Source organism: Montipora foliosa, chromosome 3, assembly GCF_036669935.1.
Source record: "Montipora foliosa isolate CH-2021 chromosome 3, ASM3666993v2, whole genome shotgun sequence".
Lineage (NCBI taxonomy): Eukaryota > Metazoa > Cnidaria > Anthozoa > Scleractinia > Acroporidae > Montipora > Montipora foliosa.
The window spans coordinates 55832080-55854579 of record NC_090871.1 but is presented as its reverse complement, the minus strand read 5'-3'; the positions used below and the strand labels follow the sequence as shown (position 1 = coordinate 55854579).

General features: G+C 39.7%; 2 protein-coding genes across 2 annotated transcripts in view; one reads left to right on the top strand and one right to left on the bottom strand.

Annotated features, from left to right (window-relative positions):
* Positions 1–9257: 9257 nt before the first annotated feature.
* LOC137997739 (octopamine receptor 1-like) lies at positions 9258–13637 on the bottom strand. Its single transcript, XM_068843937.1, has 2 exons — positions 12331–13637; positions 9258–11764 (listed from the first exon to the last, which is right to left on the bottom strand). Exon 2 carries the CDS (start codon positions 11669–11671, stop codon positions 9647–9649), a length of 2025 nt encoding a protein of 674 aa, XP_068700038.1. The 5' UTR covers positions 11672–11764; positions 12331–13637; the 3' UTR covers positions 9258–9646.
* Positions 13638–20369: 6732 nt separating this feature from the next.
* LOC137995024 (adenosine receptor A2b-like) overlaps positions 20370–22500 on the top strand; it is a 2450-nt gene continuing 319 nt past the window's right edge. The window contains exon 1 of the mRNA XM_068840595.1: positions 20370–22500. This exon is cut by the window's right edge and continues 319 nt beyond it. Within this exon, the coding sequence (XP_068696696.1) occupies positions 20560–21474 (915 nt within the window). The 5' untranslated portion in view covers positions 20370–20559 and the 3' untranslated portion in view covers positions 21475–22500.

Genomic DNA, 22500 nt, shown 5'->3' with positions numbered 1-22500 from the left:
CTAACTATGATCAGGCTGTGCCAAGACAGACAGTATTTCCTGTTTGTTAAGTGTCTACAAAGAAGCTACAAAGATGTGAGGACAATCTCAACAGAGGTGCCCGTTGAATACTGTTTTTTGTTTTACAGTAAATGTGGGAAGAACATTAATATATTAATCTTCTTCCATATAGATGGCGTCATTTTAATATGGGGTCCGGTTAATTAATACAGGTTTAAAATTATTATTATTTTTCATATACGGAGAAAAAATCTCCGTTTTTGAAGATACCGGATATGTTTTCGAAGTAAGGGAACAAAGAACTGTTCTATGCGCTTACCGAACACGAACTTGGACTCTCCAATCTACGGTCCTGGGTCTCCACCATTAAACATACTCAACCCCAAAACAGTTCTTTTAATTAAGTCAATTGATATCCATGTATAATAACCAAATTTAATCCAAACTCTCTCTAGGCTTAACTTAGGCTCCAGAAAGTTTCTTCAATTCATCTGAGTGCGTATTCAACCTAGGTAATAAGAAGATCACCATTTTAACTCAGGGAAAAACGAATTCAACCTGAGAACGGATTTTATCGACAACAGATACGTGTGGACCGGCTCAAAAATCTACACTCTGGAAACCGTTTTCATAAGTCTTGATTTTTAACGCCGTATTTGTGAGGACGAAAAGCAAAAACAGAGTTTGGAAAATATTCGTTTAGGATATAACGCAACGCTCCCCAGCCACCTCACCCCATTAGGTGGAGCGTTGCGTGACATCCCAAAAACGCCCGATGATGTAGAATCGAAACGAGTTGAATACGAACAAGGTGTTTGAAGGTAAATTGTAATGAATTTTGGTTGAAACGTGCAAATGACATGGAAATGCCCCTTAAAATATTCAAGATATTGAAAATTAAAGTAAATTAAAAATAAGCATTAATTAAAATTTCTTCTTCACAAAAGCAAGTCAGTTAAACCCAAAGGGAGGGGAGGGGAAATTTGCTCTCCCCTTAGGTCAATTTTTCAAAACCCAAGTCCCACACGAGACAATCTATTACTTTCCTTTTTTGGAGGAGCAAATCGCTGTAAATCCCCGAAATGTCCTCCACTCGTTAACAAAACTGAAATTAAACTCTGAAACCTTGGATCTCGTGAAGGTTCAGGATCCCGATGCCGTAAGAATGCCGGAGAGTTAAGAAGCGCTTTGGATGTATGGATGTTTGGCAGTAAGAGTTCATTCTTCATAGGTTTCATTACACGCACTCGCTTTCTTAATCCTTGTATCGCGATCGTAGGTCTTGCTGGGCTTTCAATGGGAGGCAATCTAACGATATTAAGTCCAGTTGTTGTTTGAGAGTTCTTTCGTATTTTCGTAGCTCTCTCGTGCAATTCGTGTAATCTGCGATTCGAGTCGTCCTTTCGCCTTGCCCTCTTCTGTATTTCAATAATCTTGCTCTGTTTTTCTCTCTGGGCCTTAGATTCCCTGTTAAACAACTGAATGATAGAAATGTCTTTGGAGGATTGCCGTTGTTCTATCCTTTCGTCATGGACGTCTCGCAATTTGTCAAAGCCAAGTTTGTTTCTTGACATGTTAAACTTGTTAAACTGACACGCAGTGTTCGTTTTGAAGAAACTCGTTATGGTGATATGAACCAGTATTGAACCACGAAATTATAGTCATTTTACCCGGCAGTTTGCCAATTCCCTTTCCCTTCTCTTAAGATAAATCGGCTTGTTAATTTGCCAATCGACACAACTTATGCTTTCCCTTGACGATCCTTTGAGTTGATAATATTTGTTGTCGGGATCAGATCGTGTTACTGTGCATGCCTCAGTGGATAACCAGTAGACAATGACAAATTGAAACAATATTGACATTCCACTAATGACAAGACATGACATGATCCGTTTGGATGTGAACAAATGGCTTCATACTTTATAAGAATGATTGCTTGGAAGCGGTTGGAAACAAAGTCGATACTCAATTATTGAATAAGACATATTTGGTTTGGCTTAGTATTTTCTGCTTGTTTGCACACACAAATAGCTACAAATGGTGACAGGAGTCGGATGTGTGTCGTGCTTCTATTTGTTTGGGTTAATTCTGTTACTATCACGAATCATAGAACAGAACTTGCAAAAAAAAAAAAAAAGCCAGCGTTCAATTTTAATATCAGAGAGAGCTACAAAAGCAACGACGAAATCATTTCAAAATAAACTTCTGGCTTTCGTGAGTACCTTACTCTGTGCGTAGATTTGTTGTGTGAAAATAAATCTGTGGAACTGTAGGCCGTGGGACTGCGGAACCTGTGGAACCTAGAAAAATGATTGTTTTTTTATTGAAACCTCATGATAAAAACGATGAGATTTACATAAATATTTGTTCAATCTCGACTTTATCTGCCGATTATTGCCTTCCAGGTGCCATTTCTAGTTGTGATCAGCCTGTTTCCACAGCTCACTCAAGTTTGCGGATTGGCTTGATTGTGGATTGCGTGACAAGTCGCAATAAAATTTCTACCAACTCATCTCTCTCCAAAATCGTTTTTTTGACGTCGAAGTAAGTTTCCGCCATACATTTTCTTACAGTGAATTGCAATGTTTGCCTCCTTGGCGATCCCACAACCCTTTACGTACAACACATGGATCCAATTACTGGCAACTCATTCATTTACAACGTCGTCAATCGACGATCCCGCTTCGTTTAGTTTGAGCCACCCAGAGCTGCATTTCCGCGGTCTCCATCGTACCCGATGAGCACCCATATTGAAATGATTCCTAGCTCATTTTATCTTATTGCCTCCCACGAAGTCGTTAGTCGTACTCCACCTCCTCTCCACAAAGGAGGTGAAATCAGTACGACTTTGTGGGAGGCCAATTTTTTTCTAAGAGTCTGATAAAATTGTGTGATATAAAATGTTGTGTGTGTATTTGTAACACTAAGCCATACAGCGCATAAAAGTTTGTCGATAACCAATGCCCGAAATACGAAGATTTTACGTCCTTCTCAGTAAACGAGCTGTCAAATGTACACTCCGAATCCGATAGAAAGCATGCATGTGCGTCGAATATTTTTGAGGTTCGTCACTGTAGTGTATCAATTTAGTAAGATTCTAGTTTTAGGTTACAATTCGTCGCTGCACGAGGGTCCTGATAAGAATAAGCTACTGTGGCCTCCTTGTTAAAGGAATATGATAATATTCTCAAAGGCATTTGAAAGGTTACTGATTTTGAGCATAAAATTGTCATTGACCCTATTGTCAAACCTATCAGTCAACAACTAAGATGCAATTGTCGCAGTCAATATTTGATAGAATGCTTGAAGACAATATTGGTCAATGACTAAAGTCAGTCCATGGGTTTTCAATTTAGTAATTATTCCGAAACAATGTGGTCATCTAAGAGTATGCATTTTATCAGAAGTAAATAAGGCAGTAAGAAGAGGGTGCTATGTTTTACCTAAGATCAATGATACTCATTGAAAGAGACGACCTCTTGCGAGGTCATCAAGGCTCTGAGCGATATTTTTACTTGTAGGTTCGGATTTCCGGACGAAATCGCTTCCGGACAATTGCAAAGGAAAACAACTTATCGGTGCAGAATTTGAAGCTTTCTCAAATCGTGTGGAATTACCGTGAATCTTCTATTAAGCATCCCCTCCTGCTCCCCTCTCAATAAGTGTCCCCATGTTAGAGGAAGAAAGTTATTAAGCCCCCTCCCCCCTCTCTTTTAGCCATATTATGCACGAAGCATTGGAAAGTGGGAGAGATTTCACCGATATCAAATGGACTCTGACATTGATTAAATAGAAGGAGAGTTACTCGAACTTGAAAACATTTAACTGTAATTCAATCCTCCATCTTGGAGACCGGAGGGAATAAGAAAGAAGGGGAGACCAAAGACAACGTGGAGAAGGACCCAGAGGACCGTAGAGAGGAAGATGAAAGAAGGAGGATGGGGTTCGTGGGACGAGGTGCGGGGCGTTGCAGTTGACAGACAGACATGAAAAGCTTCTGTAGAGGCCCTATGTGCCACCTGGCACGCAGAGGATAGGTAACAGGTACTCCGGCAGGTAACAATCCTCAATCTAATCATATAACTGAACTTGTGAAACTATGGAAAGTGCGGATAGCATACTTTCACTATAACGCGCTAACGCCAATGGCTGGTGAAAGTTATAAAAATACTTAGTCCAGAATTTATTATTCCACAAAGCTACAAGAACAATTTTGAAATCCTTACAAGTCAGAACTATTTTCAATATCTTAAGAGATGTTTAATTTGTTTCTATTGCCTCTGTGTCACATCAAGCAGTTTTAACATGTCAAAGCTGATCAAATTGTGTACTTTGACTTTGACATTTAGCGTCCTTTTGAATTTTGACCAAAACACAACAGGCTATTTATTGTTTCACAAGTTAAATTATTTTTTTAAGCTATTCAATAAATACATTTGCTCTGCAATAGTGTTACTGCTTTGTATCTTGTTACACACCTCAACACAGAATGATACCAGCCATCAAGAGTCATCCAATTCATATTTGGTAAATTTCCTGCACTTGAATTTCCTGCACTAGAAAAAGCTTTAGCAGTAGACACATGTACGCATTGCGTACCTATTGTTTTTAAAAGATTTCTTATTGGTCGCTTATGCTGTTACGTACAAACACATGGTCGGAACTTTGTAGGTACAATTAGGAAGGAAAATAAATGTACCACATTCGGCGATATTAGGCCATTGTTTTTGTACGCGAAAACAGAGATGCCCCCCCCCCCCCTCCCCTCCCATTCCCCAATTTCAAGCAAAAAATAAACGTAAGAAGTAAAGCATTTGTTCATTTACGTTTGATCCACGTTTTTTTTTTTTGATATCTCGACGAGAATACTGGAAGTAGCATATGCGAGCTTCAAGATTTCAAAACTTTCTAGCGGATAATTTTCTCAGAACCCCTACAGGTTAGCGTCTCCTCCGCTTGCTTGTTAGCCCCCCACCCCACAATACAAAATACGCTCCGCCGTCCCTGGAAAACCTTTCGTTTGCGATGATCCCGGCTACCCGCTTTCCTTGCAAAAAGCCCGGTAATATCAAAACAGGATTTCCAGATTTCATTGCTTTCTTTTGATTCATTTTGAGCTCGTTTACAAGTCCTCCCATCTCTTATTTCCATCAAAAGACTGGGATTGATTCAAGAAGATAACTAATACTGGAGGGAGAAGTGATCCTCGCTGTTAACTGGACCACTCAATCAACTGTCTTTTAAAGAGACCTGAAAAATTCAGGGGGCTTCAACGAGATTCGATCCATTATCTTTGCGATGCTGGTGCAATACTCTACCGACTCTCTGCCAACTGAGCTACGGAAGCCACTCAGTTGAGAGCGGGTCAATTTGTTGGGCTCACGTACGTGTTCTCATGACTGTATATATATTTTTTTAATTCGGTGCGTAGTTTTATTCCTTAAACGTTTTTACTTCTGTTTCGTTTTCCTTGTTAGTTTTTTTTGTAATTCGGAAGGAGGACAGATATCTTAGGTTGCTTGGTTTGCCTGCAGATCATACAGGGTTGGAATATTGCCCTGACTGCCGTTTGCCTTCCGAATCTTCATATTTACATTTATCACTCTTTGTCTCCCTTCAGATGAACTTTTGACTTAAAATATCATTTTCCAAAGTTTAAGACTGATTTCCTCTTAACTACCTCGTTCCTATGCCATGGGAACGAGGTTGTCTACTAACATACGCAAACTCAGTAGAGTCTTGATTATTGGCACCATCGTTGGGACCAATCTCTTTCCCAGAGCATCGTTTCCTTGACCAGCGGTCGGAAAAAGAGAGACTCTTGTCGAATCCAAAATAGGCCATATTTGATTGGCTGTTGTAAAACGGTTTCATTTCCTACCTTTTTCAAATTCTAAATTAATATAAACTCAAAAATCGCGATTTCTTCAATTTTTTATCTTTACGAGATTGACAATGACCTAGAAATAAATAGTTTTACAACTTAGCAGTCCCGTAATGTGTTTGTTTTTGAAAATACAGCGATTGTCATTTGTGTGACACCAGATACTGAAATCTGTTTTGATTGAAAAAAAACTTTTTTCGTTATTTTTGATTCTCCGCAGTTTAAACGTTTCGAGTGTATTAGGAGATGTGTTTATACTCCATTGCTCTTGTTGATTTCTAACAGACTCCCCTCACGCACGCGCATTTATTCAACCGTAACCACAGTTTTCTGGTTCCGGTGTTGGATTATTCCAGCGCCTCCCGCGCTCGTTCCGCTGGACAAGGGTAACGGGGGCTCTGGGAATGAGATTGCGTTGGGAAAAATGAAACGTCTGCGTACATAGCTTGCGTTCATGCTTGCGTCGCTAATGAGGACCAGGCTCAACCGCGTATCATTTTCTCTTATCTCCACTCCCACTTGTGAACATGCTTGTACGTCATTGCTCTGTCGTGTAAGGTAAAGTCTGCATACGAGCCACGTGGCCCATCAGGCCGGAGCTTATCCCGGTTACCATGAAGTGACTAGGAGTATTTCTACTTCCCCCTGGATGGGATGCCAGTCCATCGCAGGGTTACCCCCCAGCATTTCGCCGGTACCCATTTATACACCTGGGTGGAGAGAGGCACCGTGGGAGTAAAGTGTCTTGCCCATGAACACAACACAAAGTTCCCGGCCAGGATCCGAACCCGGATCATTCGCTCCGGAGCCGAGAACACTAACCATGGGGCCACCGCGCCTCCCATAAAATTTCCAGATGATTATTTGAGTTTATTTATGACACATAACTATACTGTACAATTCAAATCAAATAAGCTAAATATAATTCAAACATCTTTTTTAAAATGTACCTTGAAAAGGCGAGGAGCTTTCTAAAACTACCGAGAAATCAGTGGATAAATTGCAGCCCCGAACAAAGGAGCGCTTCTTCAAATCTATATCAATCTATATCTATATCTGTATCTCTTTAGACGGATGACAGTAGTTGTTAAATATACTCTGGCAAACCTTCCTAAACTGGAGACACGGCATATTCCAAAACTTATCTTACAAGATTGAACGCAACTGAAAGTAATAAGCGAATTTCTTTGGTTTTGCATTACTTCGCTCAATGATTGGTTCAAAGTTCTTGCGCCACTTTTTCAACCAATCAGAGCTGGAACCAAAACCAATCGTGGCTCCCTCGTGCACATTTTCCCTCGCTTTGTGTCGGCTACGAGTAATTACTTCGAGTTTTGATTGGTTTACTGGATTGTCTCCGTCCTTTTTGATTGGCCGAAGTAGTTACTTTGGCTTTGGTTTTACTACACTCGAGTGAAACTCGTTCTGGCAAATAGACTTCTTTACGAAGCAATCTAATCACTCACAAATTACTGGACGAGGCCGCTTGAGCTTCAAGTTCATAGTATTCAAGTCAGTTTAGTAACGTTGGGGATAAATCATAAATTGCACGTGCTCTTTGAACAGTTCATGCAGTTTAATCTAGGCTTTTGAAATTGTCGTTCTGGCTTAGTTCCGTTTTTTTGGATTGCAACAAAGATAACAGCGAAGAAACTTAATATATAAAAGATGACATTTTAGCTGCGAGCTTTATTTTTTATTTTTTTTAATCAACTCAGGTATGATTTAAGCAGTATCGAAAACTGCTTGAGTAATTTTCATAACGACGATTGACCAAAATCTTCACATCATAGAAATGTCTTTGTTTAGCACGTTTACCCCTTCGTCTCAAAAACAAGCAAGAGAAGGATGCTAATACTCATTAACTTGTCGTTAGTTAGTGTCTTTAAATTGTGTTCTTACAGTAGGTACTAGTAAAGAACTCGTTACTGCTCAGTTTTGTAAGTTGTGCTTCTTTCTCTCGTGGTTATTTCTCTACCGAAAATTAAACCTGGTCTCATTCTACGAAGCAAATGTGTAAGTTCAGCATCTAGAACGGAGTGGCCAACGATCAGGTATCAAGTTATGAATGAGTGCATTATCCTAATATAACGGCGAGATTATTTCTTCTCATCCACGTTACGTTGTATAGCGTTGGCAAATGTACATTACTAGGGAGCTTTAGCAACGACAACGGCGACGGCAACGAGAACGTTACAAATTTGCATATTCAGTGGGCAAAAACAATAGCTTTGCGCGCCCTGCACGTGCGTTTTTCATTTTTGTCAATTTCTTTGCCGTCGTCAGCAAAGCAACAACGTGAAATAACCAAGTTTGCGGTGTTACGGAGAACGTCAGCACTTGGCGATAAATTTTCATTTTTCTCCCCTAAATTTAGCGCCGCTCGTAACGGTTTCATTCCTGAAGGACCGCCACACCTTTGTCATATTAAAAAGCTAGGAATAGTCGCGAAGTGGTCGCAATAACTTGAATTTATGTTTTTACATGACGTTCTCGATGCCGTTCCCGTCGTCGTTGCTAAAGCTCTCTACTGATCGATGAGGAACGGCGTCAAATATATAATTACACAACTATTCACCGATGGTACAGGTGTTTACCAGTGGATATTAGAGAGTTTAAGCACGCGACGTTTTTGGGCCGCAGACGGTAACCGGAAATGATTTAACTTGTCTTGTCACTACCATCTTTATGTTGCTAAGTATCTTTCCTCCATTAGAGATGATTAGTGTAAAAATCTGGGAGACGCTACTGTCCTGGCGTGCGAAATGTTCATTTCTGGTTACTGTCTGCGGCTCAAAAACGTCGCGAGCTTAAATTCCCTATTTACAGCGACCGAGCCGCGAAGCGGCGAGGTCAATATCAACCGCTAGCTATCAACAAATATATTTAGATTCGGGCGTGGAAGGAGAATAATTGGATCTCTGTTATTCATTAATACTTCTCTGATTTTCCGAGTTATTCATTATTCATTATTGAATTATGTCCGATGTTCATTTTTCCATATTCGTTGTTCTTTAACGGAAACTGTACAATTCTTTATTCCGAATGTTCAAAGCTAAATACTCCTTATTCATTTTTTTTTAAACCGTTATGCATTATTCATTGCGCCACTTCCATCCACGAAAATAGCTGTTTTAGTATGTACTAAAACAGTGAGATAGTATGGATTTACTCATTTACCCCACGCGAGTTGCTCGCAGATGAATAGCAAAAAATATTCGGCATTTGAGTAGGCAATCAGAGCGCGCCTTCAACGCTATCCACTGTTTTAGTATATAAAATACTAGAAGAAGAATAACTTCGCTCGCATTGTCGTTACAACCCTTAAGTGAACGACAAAGTCGCACGTGTTGATACCGCACGTGCAAGACGATTGATTTTTCTGGTTTTTATTCACGTAAATTATAGGCCACCTGTTTAAAAGTACGACAAAAGAAATTGGTTTCACTTCAAGAGACGATTAGTTTGAGATGTCAAAATGGCTGTGTTCTTTTTTCTCGGCCAGGAAGACTACCACTAACATAACCGCTGCGACGTTACGTAAACATTAAGGATTACCGTACGGTTGCAGTTGCTTAACACTCCTTCCATTTGTGCATGCGTACGTTAAGCATGAGCATAAGCATAAACGTATGCAAACTGAAAGTGTTTTGTTCATTAGCACCTTTTCTTAGGACAAAAGACATTGAATTAACAAGAATGCTCGCAAGTTGCTTGTGCTTTCACGCGTATCGCATGGTTGGGCACAATACTTTTGGACGATCAGAAGAAACTCTTTTTGCATTGTAAAATCTGCTTGAATCTCTTTCTAAACTGCCGACTCATGACTCCATAAATGACAGGGTTGCAGGCAGAATTTAACATTGCCAGCCAAGTGGTGATAGCAAAAAATGCATCGGGCCAAGAGCACTGTTCACTTAGTAGACAAAATATCCCTACAAAATGTGGCGTCCAGCATAACACAAACGTACCTACGACGATTAACAACGTCTTCGCGGCTTTAGTTTCCCGGCGCATGGTTACACGCGCTTGGACATCCTTCCTTTTTCGAAGTTTCAGTATTGCCAAGGAAGATTTACTGAATGCTCTGAACGAATTGGGCTTAGAAAACTTTACGATTGAGGCTGTTGAGAACCGTTTTTTTCGTGTACGGGTGGGAGTCATTGCTTTTTCTCTTTGAGATTCAAAATTGTTTGATTGTTCTCCATTATTTGTGTGCGCGAAGGACGGAGTTGACGAACGTTCTGGAACATCCATTGAAATGTTCAAAAGTCCTTTTTCACCATATTTAGTTTCAATACTGCTACTTGAAGCTGATAGATTATTTGATTGGTTAAATCTGTCTTTGCTCTCCGCTTTAAAACAGCGATTAGCTACTGGTTCTTCTCCAGTATACTTGACATCACTTTGTTGCAATATATATTCCTTTGCTGCAAAATTATTATTTAAAGTTTTTTCTGCTGCAGGTGGTTCATCAACTTCAACTTCTGTTAGGGTCTTATCAGTTTCCTTTTTTCTTCCTGAATTTTGCAAAGGAGGTGATATATTTACCTCCCCATTCTTCCAGCTGTCTTTGATCGCATTCGTCATAGGTGATGTTGAATCATTTTGCGTATCTTCATAGTATTTCGTGTTCGCTAACTCGCTGAGAGAATACGCAATTACTGCGGAATCCTGGAGGCTTCTACAACTTCTGTTCAAAGCTCTCAACGTGTCTCCGCTGCAGCTATTAGCACTTGAAATTAGTCTCTTGTCGCTCGCCGATTGTTCATGAATTCTTGAAAAAGTTGATTCACGGGTGATTGGCCCTTCATAGCCAGAGTCAGTTGAAGGTTCGGCACAGAAACCTCTATATAAATTTTCCGCTTGTTTCCCAGCAATTTCCTGTCGCTCATACAAATGGGCGGTGGGAGACGTTATCTTGCTATTTAACACGCGTTCATCGTCGTAAATGTCACTACTAACAGAAGCTGCACTGTTGGTTTTGAGTTTATCAGTAGGTAGAGCTAAGGGAAACGCTGTTCCCGTTAAATTGGCTTGACTATCATAGTTAAAGTTAATACCACTAAAACTCGGTTCGTCTTTTCCTTCGATCGTTCCAGTAACAGGAACAACTTTCCTAGATTGTTTCTTAGCTGTGTGAAAAATTCTTAAATAAGTAAATACCATAGCGCCAAGAGGCAGGAAAAAGCAGACGGAGAAGAGAAATAAGGTGTATGCAATACTGTAGTCCCATTGAACTGTACAAATAGATTCTGAACTAATAAAAGTATACCTAGACCAACTGGTTAAAGGCAGGCAAGCTATAAGAAGAGCATGGCACCAGATGTAAGCGATCATACCAGCCGCAACTTTGTTAGTCATCCACGTTGCATACTTGAATGGGTAGAGAATTGCAAGATAGCGATCGATGGAGACCGCGGCCAAAGTGAGTATAGAAGCGACGCAAAACAAAGAATTCGCCATGCCGTTAACCTTGCACCAGGTGTCACTAAATATCCAGCGATACGTTATGGAGGAGACCAGGGTGAAAGGCATTCCGATCATCGTCAAAAGTAAATCGGCACAAGCAAGGTTGACAATGAAAACATTGGTGATTGTTTGCAGAGTCTTGTCGATGTAAATTGCAAGCAGAATCAACGTATTGCCCCCGAGAGCGATGATTATTATTGCGACCATACTCGCCGCTTGAAGCGCAATGGCAGCGACCGAACGCGTATCCAAGGAAGAGACATCTGTGGCATAGTCCGGGAGTTTGCTAGATCCATTTAGGAATCCTTGCACCATAATGTACGTGCCTTAGTCGCTGTCAACATGCTCAGGCTTCAGGCAGTGATTTTAATGACTGCACGTACCGTTAACTGCAATGGTGCATTCAACCTTAAAAGAAACAAAAGCCTTCTAATCACGATAATACACCAGAGTACATTACATAATGAGGCACAAGACTTCTGAAATTAAAATAATTTCCAGAGATCAAATTTGCTCGTGCTTAAGTTGTTAACGTCATCCGCAAACGAATTTTGAAGCGGTGTAAGAAATATTTGCCTGATTGATTAGGCAAAAGATGTTTATTCGACCGAAAAATGAAACAAAAGAACCTCTTCATTATGTATTCAGAAAATGTCTGAATACAGATCAAGAAGAAAGGTCTTTGTAAAAAAAAAAGCATGTGCAAATTTTAGAACATTGTGACCTACGAACAACAGATTTATTGTCAAAAGAAGGTTGCAGATCGTGTTTTTTCTTTGTCTTTTAAACTTACCATTAAAAATTAATATTATTTTGGAGAGGTAAAGAGATCGTTAAAATAGCTTTAATTAGCGAAAAGAGTTGACTGTTAAGATGGTCTTGAATACAATATCCGTATGGGCCTTCAAGTTTAATAGCGTCTGCTGTCAGGATTAATTAACAGAATTGCAAAAATCACAAAGCATTTGTCTTACCGCTGTCGCATACTCTCCTCCATTTGGGGTAACATTCTCCTAGTTGATCAACAAACGACTTTTACCGAAATCAGTCAAAAAAGGATAATATTGATAACATTATAAAACGCGACTATTGCGGACTGAATATAGATACTCTAGGAGACGAGGGAGAAAATGAGAACAAACTGACATATGCGGTCGCCTCAAGTGAAGTCATTATGTTATAATTACTCAGCGTTTTAAGTAATTTGTTAATCCGCCCATCTGCGTCAATTGGATTCTCATCTTCATCCATTGTTTTCTATGAAATTTGTCCCGTAGACGGAAGGAATCCATTGTTCCTTTTGGTAATAGTCACTATTGAACCGACGTCAGTCGGCAACGTCTTGATCCCTTTCATATTGTACTTATTAACCAAGTCTTTCGTCCAATTGTGTCTTGTATCTGTATCGATTCCTTATTATTCACATTTTTTTCGATGTGATTTTGTTTCGTAAATCATCAGCAACTTTTCTCTGATGTGGTGAAGGTGACCACTTACGCGCGTTGATTAAACTAGCGCCGTGGTGAACAAGAATTGTGGTTTGTCAGCTGTGACCATCCTTTGCGCAATGCATCGCTACTGGCTGAATCTTTACGTTAAATGCTGAAGAGCTTGTGGGGTCGTGCACAAATGAAATCAAATGAAATTAATACATATCAAATCATATTGGTTTTTGATCACAAAAGGAGAAAACCGGAGTACCCGGAGAAAAACCTCTCGGAGCAGAGAAGAGAACCAACAAGCTCAACCCACATATAACACCGGATCTGGGAACCGAGCCTGGGTCACATTGGTGGGACGTAAGTGCTCTCCACTACGCAATTCCTGCTCCCCAAAAGAAAGAGGTTTAGCAACCCTGTACATTGTATGTGGCATAGCTTTAAAACTTCCCCGACATGTAAATAAGGGTTTCCTTATGAAAACCTTTTTGCAAATGAAAGTATAGATGAGTGAGTGGTCGTGTTGAGTGGCATTTTGTCCTGAACACCGTGGGCACACAAATTTGCGTGGAAGGAAACGGAAGCAACGTCATAAAATGAAAATTTAAACAACTGTTGACCAGCAGTCCTCAATTTCAGCAAAGTGCAGCTTGTGTACTCTGTTTTCTGCGCAGTTTGTTAAGTAAAATTGTTATGATCTGCATTATAACATTTGCTCTAAAACGTAAAACCAACAACCATACTAAACATTGATTTTAGTGCTAAAATTTCGATCTAGGTCGTCGGTCCCGCGTACAAGTTGCAAATGCAGTACAAGGCCAGGCGAGGTTCGTTGTAGCGGAATTTCACTCCATGAACTGAACGAGTTGGCTTATAGGAGCCTCAGAACAACACTTTAACTTCATAGCGATTTCGAGTAATTGAGCGCAAGCCGCAGGGCAATTGCATTGGTACAAGATTAAGTTTTTAGAGGTTGCGAAGGCTTCTGGATCACAGTCAGGACAGTTCAGGAGTTAAATGGTCGATTATATACGCGTTACAAGCTACAAAGGGAATGATTTCTTACTGAAATACTTAGGTCGAGTATAATATGATAATTTCGAGGAGAGTGTTGTTTGGCCATGTTACAATCAGAATAATTAACAATTATTCCATGAGTGCGCGTTGGATATGAGATGTAAATAACCAACGAGGTTGGCTATAACCAGTTTAATATCTAAAAAGCGCGAATGGAATAACTGTTTTATTAATTTTTTCTTACACTGTAAACGCTTGGACACTTGGAAATTAAAGCCAATCAGTTTTCCGCTTGGCAACACTTGACGCATGCATTTTCCACATTAGGCCATACGGTATAAGAGCTGATAACCGAGATTGAGAGAACCAATCAGCAAGTTGGTAACGCAATATACGAGGTAGAAAATTTGATAATTCTTTATATTCTGCACAGGACGAATTTAACGGCGATAATTTTTTAATTCAAAATATTTTGTCGGACATAAAATTTAACTGGCCGGGAGAGAAGATTTTTTTTTTTTTTCGTTTTTTAGGACTATTATCATAGGTGCCGGAGTGATTAGAGATAAGAGAAGCCAACACTCCGATGTCCTATTTCCTCGAACGTAGTTGCGATGATCGCTTCATCACTTTTGCCTAAACCTCACTTCAAATGCATAAGATTTATTTCATCAAGATGACTATATATATCTCGTGTTATCACTCATATTAAAAATATTCCAAAGATTATTCATAATCTAGATTATGGCGAGCCTAAATGAAGGCCGATCCAATTAATTAATTAACTCGTCGACCGTATGGATACAACTATTTCGACAAGTCGTGCCTGGTCTTCACTTGCTACGCAGGCACACGTACAAACAACGCGCACAAATTGAACTCAATGTAGCATCATGCATTGCATACCATTTGTTACAACTTAAAAAAATCACTAATCAGCCATGAGCTGATAATTTGCGTGTCTCGCTTGTGTTTATGCATCTGTCGCCACCAATCTTTGACAAAAATGATCGCCGCTTGCATAATAATTACAGACCTTAAGAGACGGCACGGCAACCTCAGCGAGAACGCCACCAAACAATAGACATTAATTAATGAGAAAAACAATAGCTCTGCACGCGCGCTTTAAAATTTGTACATTTCGTTCCTATTCTCTGCCAATCTGCAACGTGAAATGACCAAATCTCAAGTTCTAAGGAAGACGCTAGCGCCACAAGAGCAAAACTTTGATTTTCTTTTTTAGTTTTAACACTGTTCCTCCCTATTCAGTTCCTGGATAGTTTGGATAGTTTGTGGAAGTTGAACAAACTGGAATAATCACGAAACACTTCAAGAAACAAACTATCAATATTCAATGACGTTTTCGCGGCCGCCCCCATCTATCTCAGGGTCTCTAATGGCATACCTTCATCTTCATGTTTTGAAACATGCGTCACAAAGTTATAATTTACGTCACTACTAAATTATTTATGCCGTTGGCCCATTGTTTTCCTAAATCGTCTTTCTTTACTTTTAACTCTCATAACAGTCTTTGTTAGCCATTTTATTCCCACGAAAAACTAAAGTAAACTTTGAAAAACAAGCTGCCTATTTAATCGGCACAGATGAAACATTCCAAATTAACACGGAAACCGAAACTTCTCACCACACACTCTAAGAACCACGTTGTATGTCATTGTCATGATATTAATGGCTCGTGCTTTCTAATCGCTCGTTGAGCTCTCATAATGCCCGTGAGTCATGCAATTGTTTTCACTTTACGCCCTTGAAAAAGTAAACCCTATATCAACAAAACTGATAAACAAAGGCTTCGACGCCACATTCTACTGAAGTTGCACCTCACAGTTGTAGGCTCTACTGAGTAAGAAACAATTAGTTCTTTAGTCACGAAGTTAAAAGAGTTCGTTTGTAGACCGAACGGTCTAGACGGCCCAACAACACTTAGATATCGGAAACTGGACAATAGTCACTCAAGTGAAATCACCACTGAGCCTTTACAATCACTGGTATCCTTTTTTCACTTACGATAGCTTTGTCTCATTCACGTTTTTTCTTCTTTTGTTTAACAAATGTTGATTGTTTTGGCTTCCTTTCCCGAATGAGTGTAACTCGACGCAAAAGGTATTCGCCATTAAAGCCGATTACCCAGATACTTGCGTTAAACAAACTTTTAAGTTTGACATTCCTTTCTAAGTAATTATCTCAGTTTTATTGGAGTTGTCATTTTGCCATGTTGCTCCTTGAATTAGTTACCGCAGCATTCATGTGAGGAATTTTGTCTCGACTTAAAAAAAAAAAGAGATTGAACATAGCTGGCCCAGCTCAAAGTGCGCGTTGCTTTTAAATTAGACAGCCGAGAGTTTTACTTCAAGTGAAGAGATTAAGAAAAAACACCGGAGAGTACGTTGTGTGTGAATAAAAACCATCAACCTTAGGAAACATTCTCCTATTGATCGAGAAGTCAACGGGATCGTGTGCAGCTGTTAACGGTGGGTTCCGAATCTCAAGTCATACCGTAAAGCAGTCGGTTTGTCGTAAGAAAATAAATATATTCACGACCTGTATTTCGCATCAGTGTCCTCGCTTCTGGTTTTGCGTGTAATGTGGCCTCCGAGAGAATCAAAAGAAGACAATCCTCAGCTTCTAACATTAGTTCATGGAGTGGACCCAAGAGGGCGACACGTGATTCGTGAATATACAGGGGATGCGTGCAATTTTGTGGGGCACAAGCATAGAGATGCTATAAACAAAAATAGTCAAAACCCGCCAAGGTTTTCAACTATTTTGAAAGGAAGGATTTCGAAGGATTTTGACTCCCACTGCCATGTGATCAATAGTTCTTCTAATTGTTTGTCAAACGTAAGCGGTGCTTTGAGCCAAGCAAACGGCGTCTTGTCCAATGTGGCTCCTTCGGTATCAGGGACGAAATCGCACACAATTAGGATTGCTAAAAACTTTAAAGGATTACGAGCCACCGTTTGTCGGTTAAGCTGCTCGCTTACTATACATTCTGGCTTTGGGAGGACTAGTGGCGAGTACGATGTTCCTCGGATGATTCCGTCAGTTCAACATAGAGAATCAGCGACTGAAGAGCGAAGCTGCCGGGGGGAAAAAATCGTATAATTGCACCGTCAACAACAAAAGATCAACGCTGTAAGATAGACCAAAGAAAAACTGGCGTGAACAATCGAATTCAACCCTAATTTATCAAGTCCACAATCGGTTATTAATGGTGGCATGATGGCCTTGAAGTAAAGGAACGAGGTGTATAATTAGCAACTATTCACTATAGCGGAGGTGGCTAGTGGTGGCCACCGACACTGAGGTGAAAAGTTTTTTTTTTAGTATATACTAAAACTGTGAGACAATAACGCACAAAAAGATTTTTTTAAGCCATTTATTCGTGCAAAGATTACAACATTTTCGGGAGCCAATAGACCATATTCGTATTCTCAGTATTGGACTGGAACTAGCTTTCAATGGAGGCTAATGCGGGGAAATCTTTTAATTTTCAAATGCAAATACTTTTTAATATATTCCCCCACATTAGCCTCCATTGCAAGCTAGTTCCAGTTCAATACTGGGAATACGAATATGGTCTATTCCGCGCGAATATTGCTCGGAAGGGAATAGCAAAGGAACCGAGTGGCGTATTTTTCATAATGTAACACTTTGGTCATATTGAGCAACGACGTCATGATTCCCGCCTTTTGTTTGTTTTAATTAGTACCCAGTTTTTATTTTAAAGCCTACTTTTCAATCTCCACCATCTATATGTATTGTCCATATAATAAAAGAGAAAGTTACACCACCGTTAGCTAGAATATATGAATTTTGTCTTCTTGCCACTCAAACATGATAAAATTCATGTCTTCTCGCCCCCGTATAATAGACTGTATATATATCAACTGGAAACAAATAACTTTGACAACGTTTATGAAGCTTGAGTTTTTTTGCATGTTTGTTTTTTTTTTTTTTCACTGAGTGTTCGTTTCTCCCAAATTTTGGGACATATTCTCTGCGGGCCATGGCAAGTCACCAAGTATAATCGTAGTCAATTGATGAAGGGTCAGAAGTCATTGCCTTTTAATCAGAAGCTATATAAAGATTTCTAGCCTCTTATAAATAACTATTGAATGGTTTACATGCAAGACAACCCAACTACAAATCCGAGTGGCAAAGCGGCAAAGATGAAGATAAAAGGGAGAGTGTAGAGACGAATGCCAATCACAGCTTCTGATCATGAATTTGACAGGAAGATTGTCGTTAATAATGGGAAGTTTTGAATATTCCTAACATCTAAATTCGGGACTTAAAATCAAGGATTTCGTAATTTTACTACCATCAAACAATTTCGCGGTGAGAGTTTGCAGTCTTTAGTGATCTAGCGTCGCCTGCCAGCAGTGTGGCCCGGGTAATTCGATTCCTAGACTCGACGTCGCTTATTTCCCTTTCTTAAACGGTCGTTGCCATTTCTCAGAACGGTCGTTGCCATTTGAAACGATCGATGCCATTTTTACCTCTGAATTACACTTATTAGGTCTAAGAACTCAAAAGGTTGCGTTTACTGGGAGTTGTGTCTCGCTGGTCATATGAGATAGGGTTTTAGGGTGAGGGCTAAAAACCCGAGTTCCGTCTTGAAATTTTCGGACTCTTTTTTTCCTCCAGTTTTTCTTTTATAAATGATATTATTTTTTCCTTTTTTGTCTTAATTTTTGTTAATATTTTTTATTAGTTTGTTTCAATCTTTTAATTTTCTTTGAAGTGAAGTGTGTAGTCGACCGTTATAAATGGCATCGACCGTTTCAAATGGCAACGACCGTTCCGAGAAATGGCAACGAAAGGGAAATTTGCCTCGACGTCATATGTGGGTTGTGTTCACCTGCATCACACTCATTTTGAAACTATCCCTATTGTTTGTATTCACCTTCATCAACACATTTTAGTTTCGCGCCAAGTGTCGCTTTGGGCTTTAGCAAAAGTTCGTATTTATATTAGGATACGTAATTAGTTGCCGGATAAGTTGTTGCTCGTATTGGTTGTTAGTGCTAATATTCGTTCTAATAAATTAAAATTAATAAGAAGGACAATGCTCTTTTTTATAGGTAACACTACTTTCTAAATTTCTTTCAGTTCATTTTTCCGAGAACTTAGTTAAAACACCCCTATAACAACATTATCTAAAGCAAGGCGTATAATAGCCTTCTCGCACTGAGGCGATAGACAAGATGTTTAGGCGAGCGTAAAGGCTCGCTTTACGCAAATAAGATAAATTTCTCGTGAAATATTCCCTCGTACGTATTCCGTACCCCTGGTCTACGTATTCTACTGCAACCCCTTATCATTCGCTGCGTTGCCGGATAGGACAGGGCATTTGTCATTTTCGCAGTGTCACATGGTAACAGAAGTATTAATACATGTAATGACAATAGTAATAATAACAAATTTAATAACTGAGGGTGAGAATCTCAAACGTTAACTGGGGCCTTGCCACGTTGACCGAGCGATAGCGACCGCGCGTCATATCGGCCGGAAACACTAGCCGCGATGAAATGCATGTAATAATAATGATTAATAACGATGATGATAAACTTTAATTACGTGTCAACTGTATTTAGGGCTGCGGAACTTATTGAGGACACTGTAGAAATCAAGTCTTCTTAAATCAGCGTATACGTAGGTTCGTGTGTCTTGGAGCCGGGGTACAGAACAAACAAACTGAAATAAGAATATTTATGCAACGAGGAAAGTAATAAAAATAGTCTTTTTATGCACTGCTTCAACTAATTGAAGTGTTTTGATATCCTAATTTTGTGAGGTTTACCGTCTTATCAAACGTAAAATACTACCCAAGTAGCCAAGAGTAGTAAAGTATATTTTCATGATAGGGTAATCCTATTGCTGGCTTTTACTTAGTATTCTACTCCACCAGAATTTCACAACCTGCACTATCATACCGTAGGTTGGTGTTTGGGGAGAGGGGAAAAGGGAAATAGAAAGAAACAGAAATACTTATGCAACGCTTCAATCAGACGTACTTTCTAAAATATTAAACTTGTGTCAACTGATTCACGTGTTGTGATATCGTGATCGCGTCATGTTAACGGGCGTATCAAACAAAGGATGCTATATCTAAGTAGCCAAGAATAGTAAATTATTTTCATGATGACATGGTAGTACCGTATCACAAATTTGTTTTCATTTGTACGTCATATTAAACACTGACCCGGAGAACTGGAAAAAATCGCTTGACCGGCCAGGGATACTTGGCCGGCGATATTTGCACCTCAGATTAATGCGATATACGATACGCCACTCTTCTTCCTCCCAAATGCACCATCCATTTGTCATCTATTTTTAAAAACCTGCTTTGAGGTAGGACTCCCCAAAAAATCGTCACAAAGTAAGGTCTGAACGTTTTTGCTTAGTCAACAAGCTGTTTATTTTTAGGCTGAAGGCATTGACTTTGTTGTCAATTTAAATTTTAAGTGTTTCCTGTTTATGGCGTTGTCATGTGTTTGAAGCCGGTCTGACAAAGGTTATGTACGCGCAAAAACGTAAAGGTGATACAAACCCAATATTCCTTCTTAAAAACTTCTTAAAACGAAAATGCAATTAAATATCCGTTTGCCGAGGCTTGAACACCGATCACCGTTTCTACTATACTGAGCTATCTTCGTTTCGGTTTAGTGACCCGGTACCACTGACTGCAAAAAAACGAACTGAAACAAAACTACCCATTAAACCATGAATCATTCGTTAGAAAACACAACAAATCTGTTATTTAAAGATAACTGCTCTCTCTCATTGCCTCAAGGTATTGCACTGATTGCAGTCAATGGTTTAATCTGTGTTCTTGGTACAATAGGCAACTTGATGGTTTGCGTGGCTGTTCTTGCAGATCACCGTCTGCGTCGAAGCTCTAACTACCTACTTTTCAGCTTAGCAATTGCAGATTTAATTGTTACAACTACGTGCGAGCCACTCCTTTTGGTAAACTTGGGGAGCAGAACGTTCCTTCAAGACTGTGCATCGCGTCATCTGGAGATCGCCTTCAGTATTTCAGCCAGTATTTCATGCTTTGTGTCGGTTTTGCACCTGGCGGCCGTCAGCGTTGACCGTTTCATCGCTGTGTGCTTCTCTTTACGCCACAGAACTTTAATGAACAATTGTGGAATGCGTACCATCGCGATGCTCTTCGTGTCATGGACAATCCCTCTTTTATCTCCTATACTACGCATCGCACTTCCACCGTCGTTTCCTTCAGCCATGGTGGCATTCTGGTCGTTTGCCTTGGGTTATGGTATAATTATTTTCTCTTACCTAATGATCGTTGCATTTTTGTTTTACGTAAAAGCGGAAACAAGAAAAATCAGAGTTCAGCCACGATCGCGAGATAAAAATTGGTGGAAAGAAGTGCGAGTTGCTCGCACGTTAGCCATGGTCACTGGTGTATTCACGGTGTGCTGGGTGCCCTTGATGACTGCTTTGTTTGCTCCGGGCAAGCCACTCTTTAAAATAAACGGGCCTGTTCATATGTGGCTTCGTACTCTAGCTTTGTCTAACTCCGTTATGAACTTTGTGATTTACACTGTCAAAATGCCGGATTTCCGTAATGCTTATGGCAAAATATGCAAATGCGAGAAAATGTGTTCCTCCTGAATTGTCTGTCTGTGGGGAAAAAGCCAAGACCGGCTTCAGTTGTATCGAAGTAAGTGTAGCTTTTGTAAAAAGCACTGAATTATTTCGTGCATCTGACACAGGTTAAGAATTTAAACTTACCACTTCCGAATTTCAACAAAGAGTACTGGAATCGATCATGGACAAGGCCATCGATGTCTAGGAATTTATCACATTTATTTAATATCAAAAACACTGAGGGAGCGTTCCGAAATAGGAATTGAGCACAAGGAATAGACGGTATTCGTGTTCCTTTGGATCGATTCCGTTCATTCTACTCCCAAAGCAAGATGAACGGAATGACTCTTTTGGCAGAAATCAGTGATACGCGGACCGCCGGTCGCCTGCCGGCGGCTTGAAAATTGAAAATTGAATGGAGTTTCTACCGTAGATGCGGGTATGCTGACCTCTGTTCTGTTTCTTTACCGGTGCTAGAGCAAAAAGAGCTGTCAGTTTGTGCTATTTTCAAGAAAGTACCCTTGTCTGGTAAAACAAAATGGGGCTAGCATTAATTGATTTGTACAAAAAACGAACCTTTTCTTCAATTAAGTCAACATCAAGAGGAAGAGCGTATGGGAACGCATTTGCTCTACGCAAAGCACTCACAAGTACAAAAAATTCCTCGTCATCTTTCTCCTTAAGGTCGGCACACACGGGGGGACTAGTAAGTGGTAAAGCGACTTAGGGTGACTTAAGATGACTAAAAAAAATAATGCCCAAAAAATCAGGTGATTTAAAGCAACTTGAGGCAAGCGTACACAAGTTTAAGTGTTTATTCTTCTTAAGTCACAGAATATCAACTGATCAAAAGTTTCCATATTCTTTTCCAAAAATCAGAAAAAAAAAAAACAAACAACAACAACAACAACAACTGTGAAATAATTTTTGTTACTTCACAGTTTTTTATTGCTTTATGACAGTGTCAAATGTCCATATCTGAATGTCGCTAGAGCTACAAAGTGCTGTGCTGGAATAACAAACACCATAAGAAATAATTACATGAGGTAG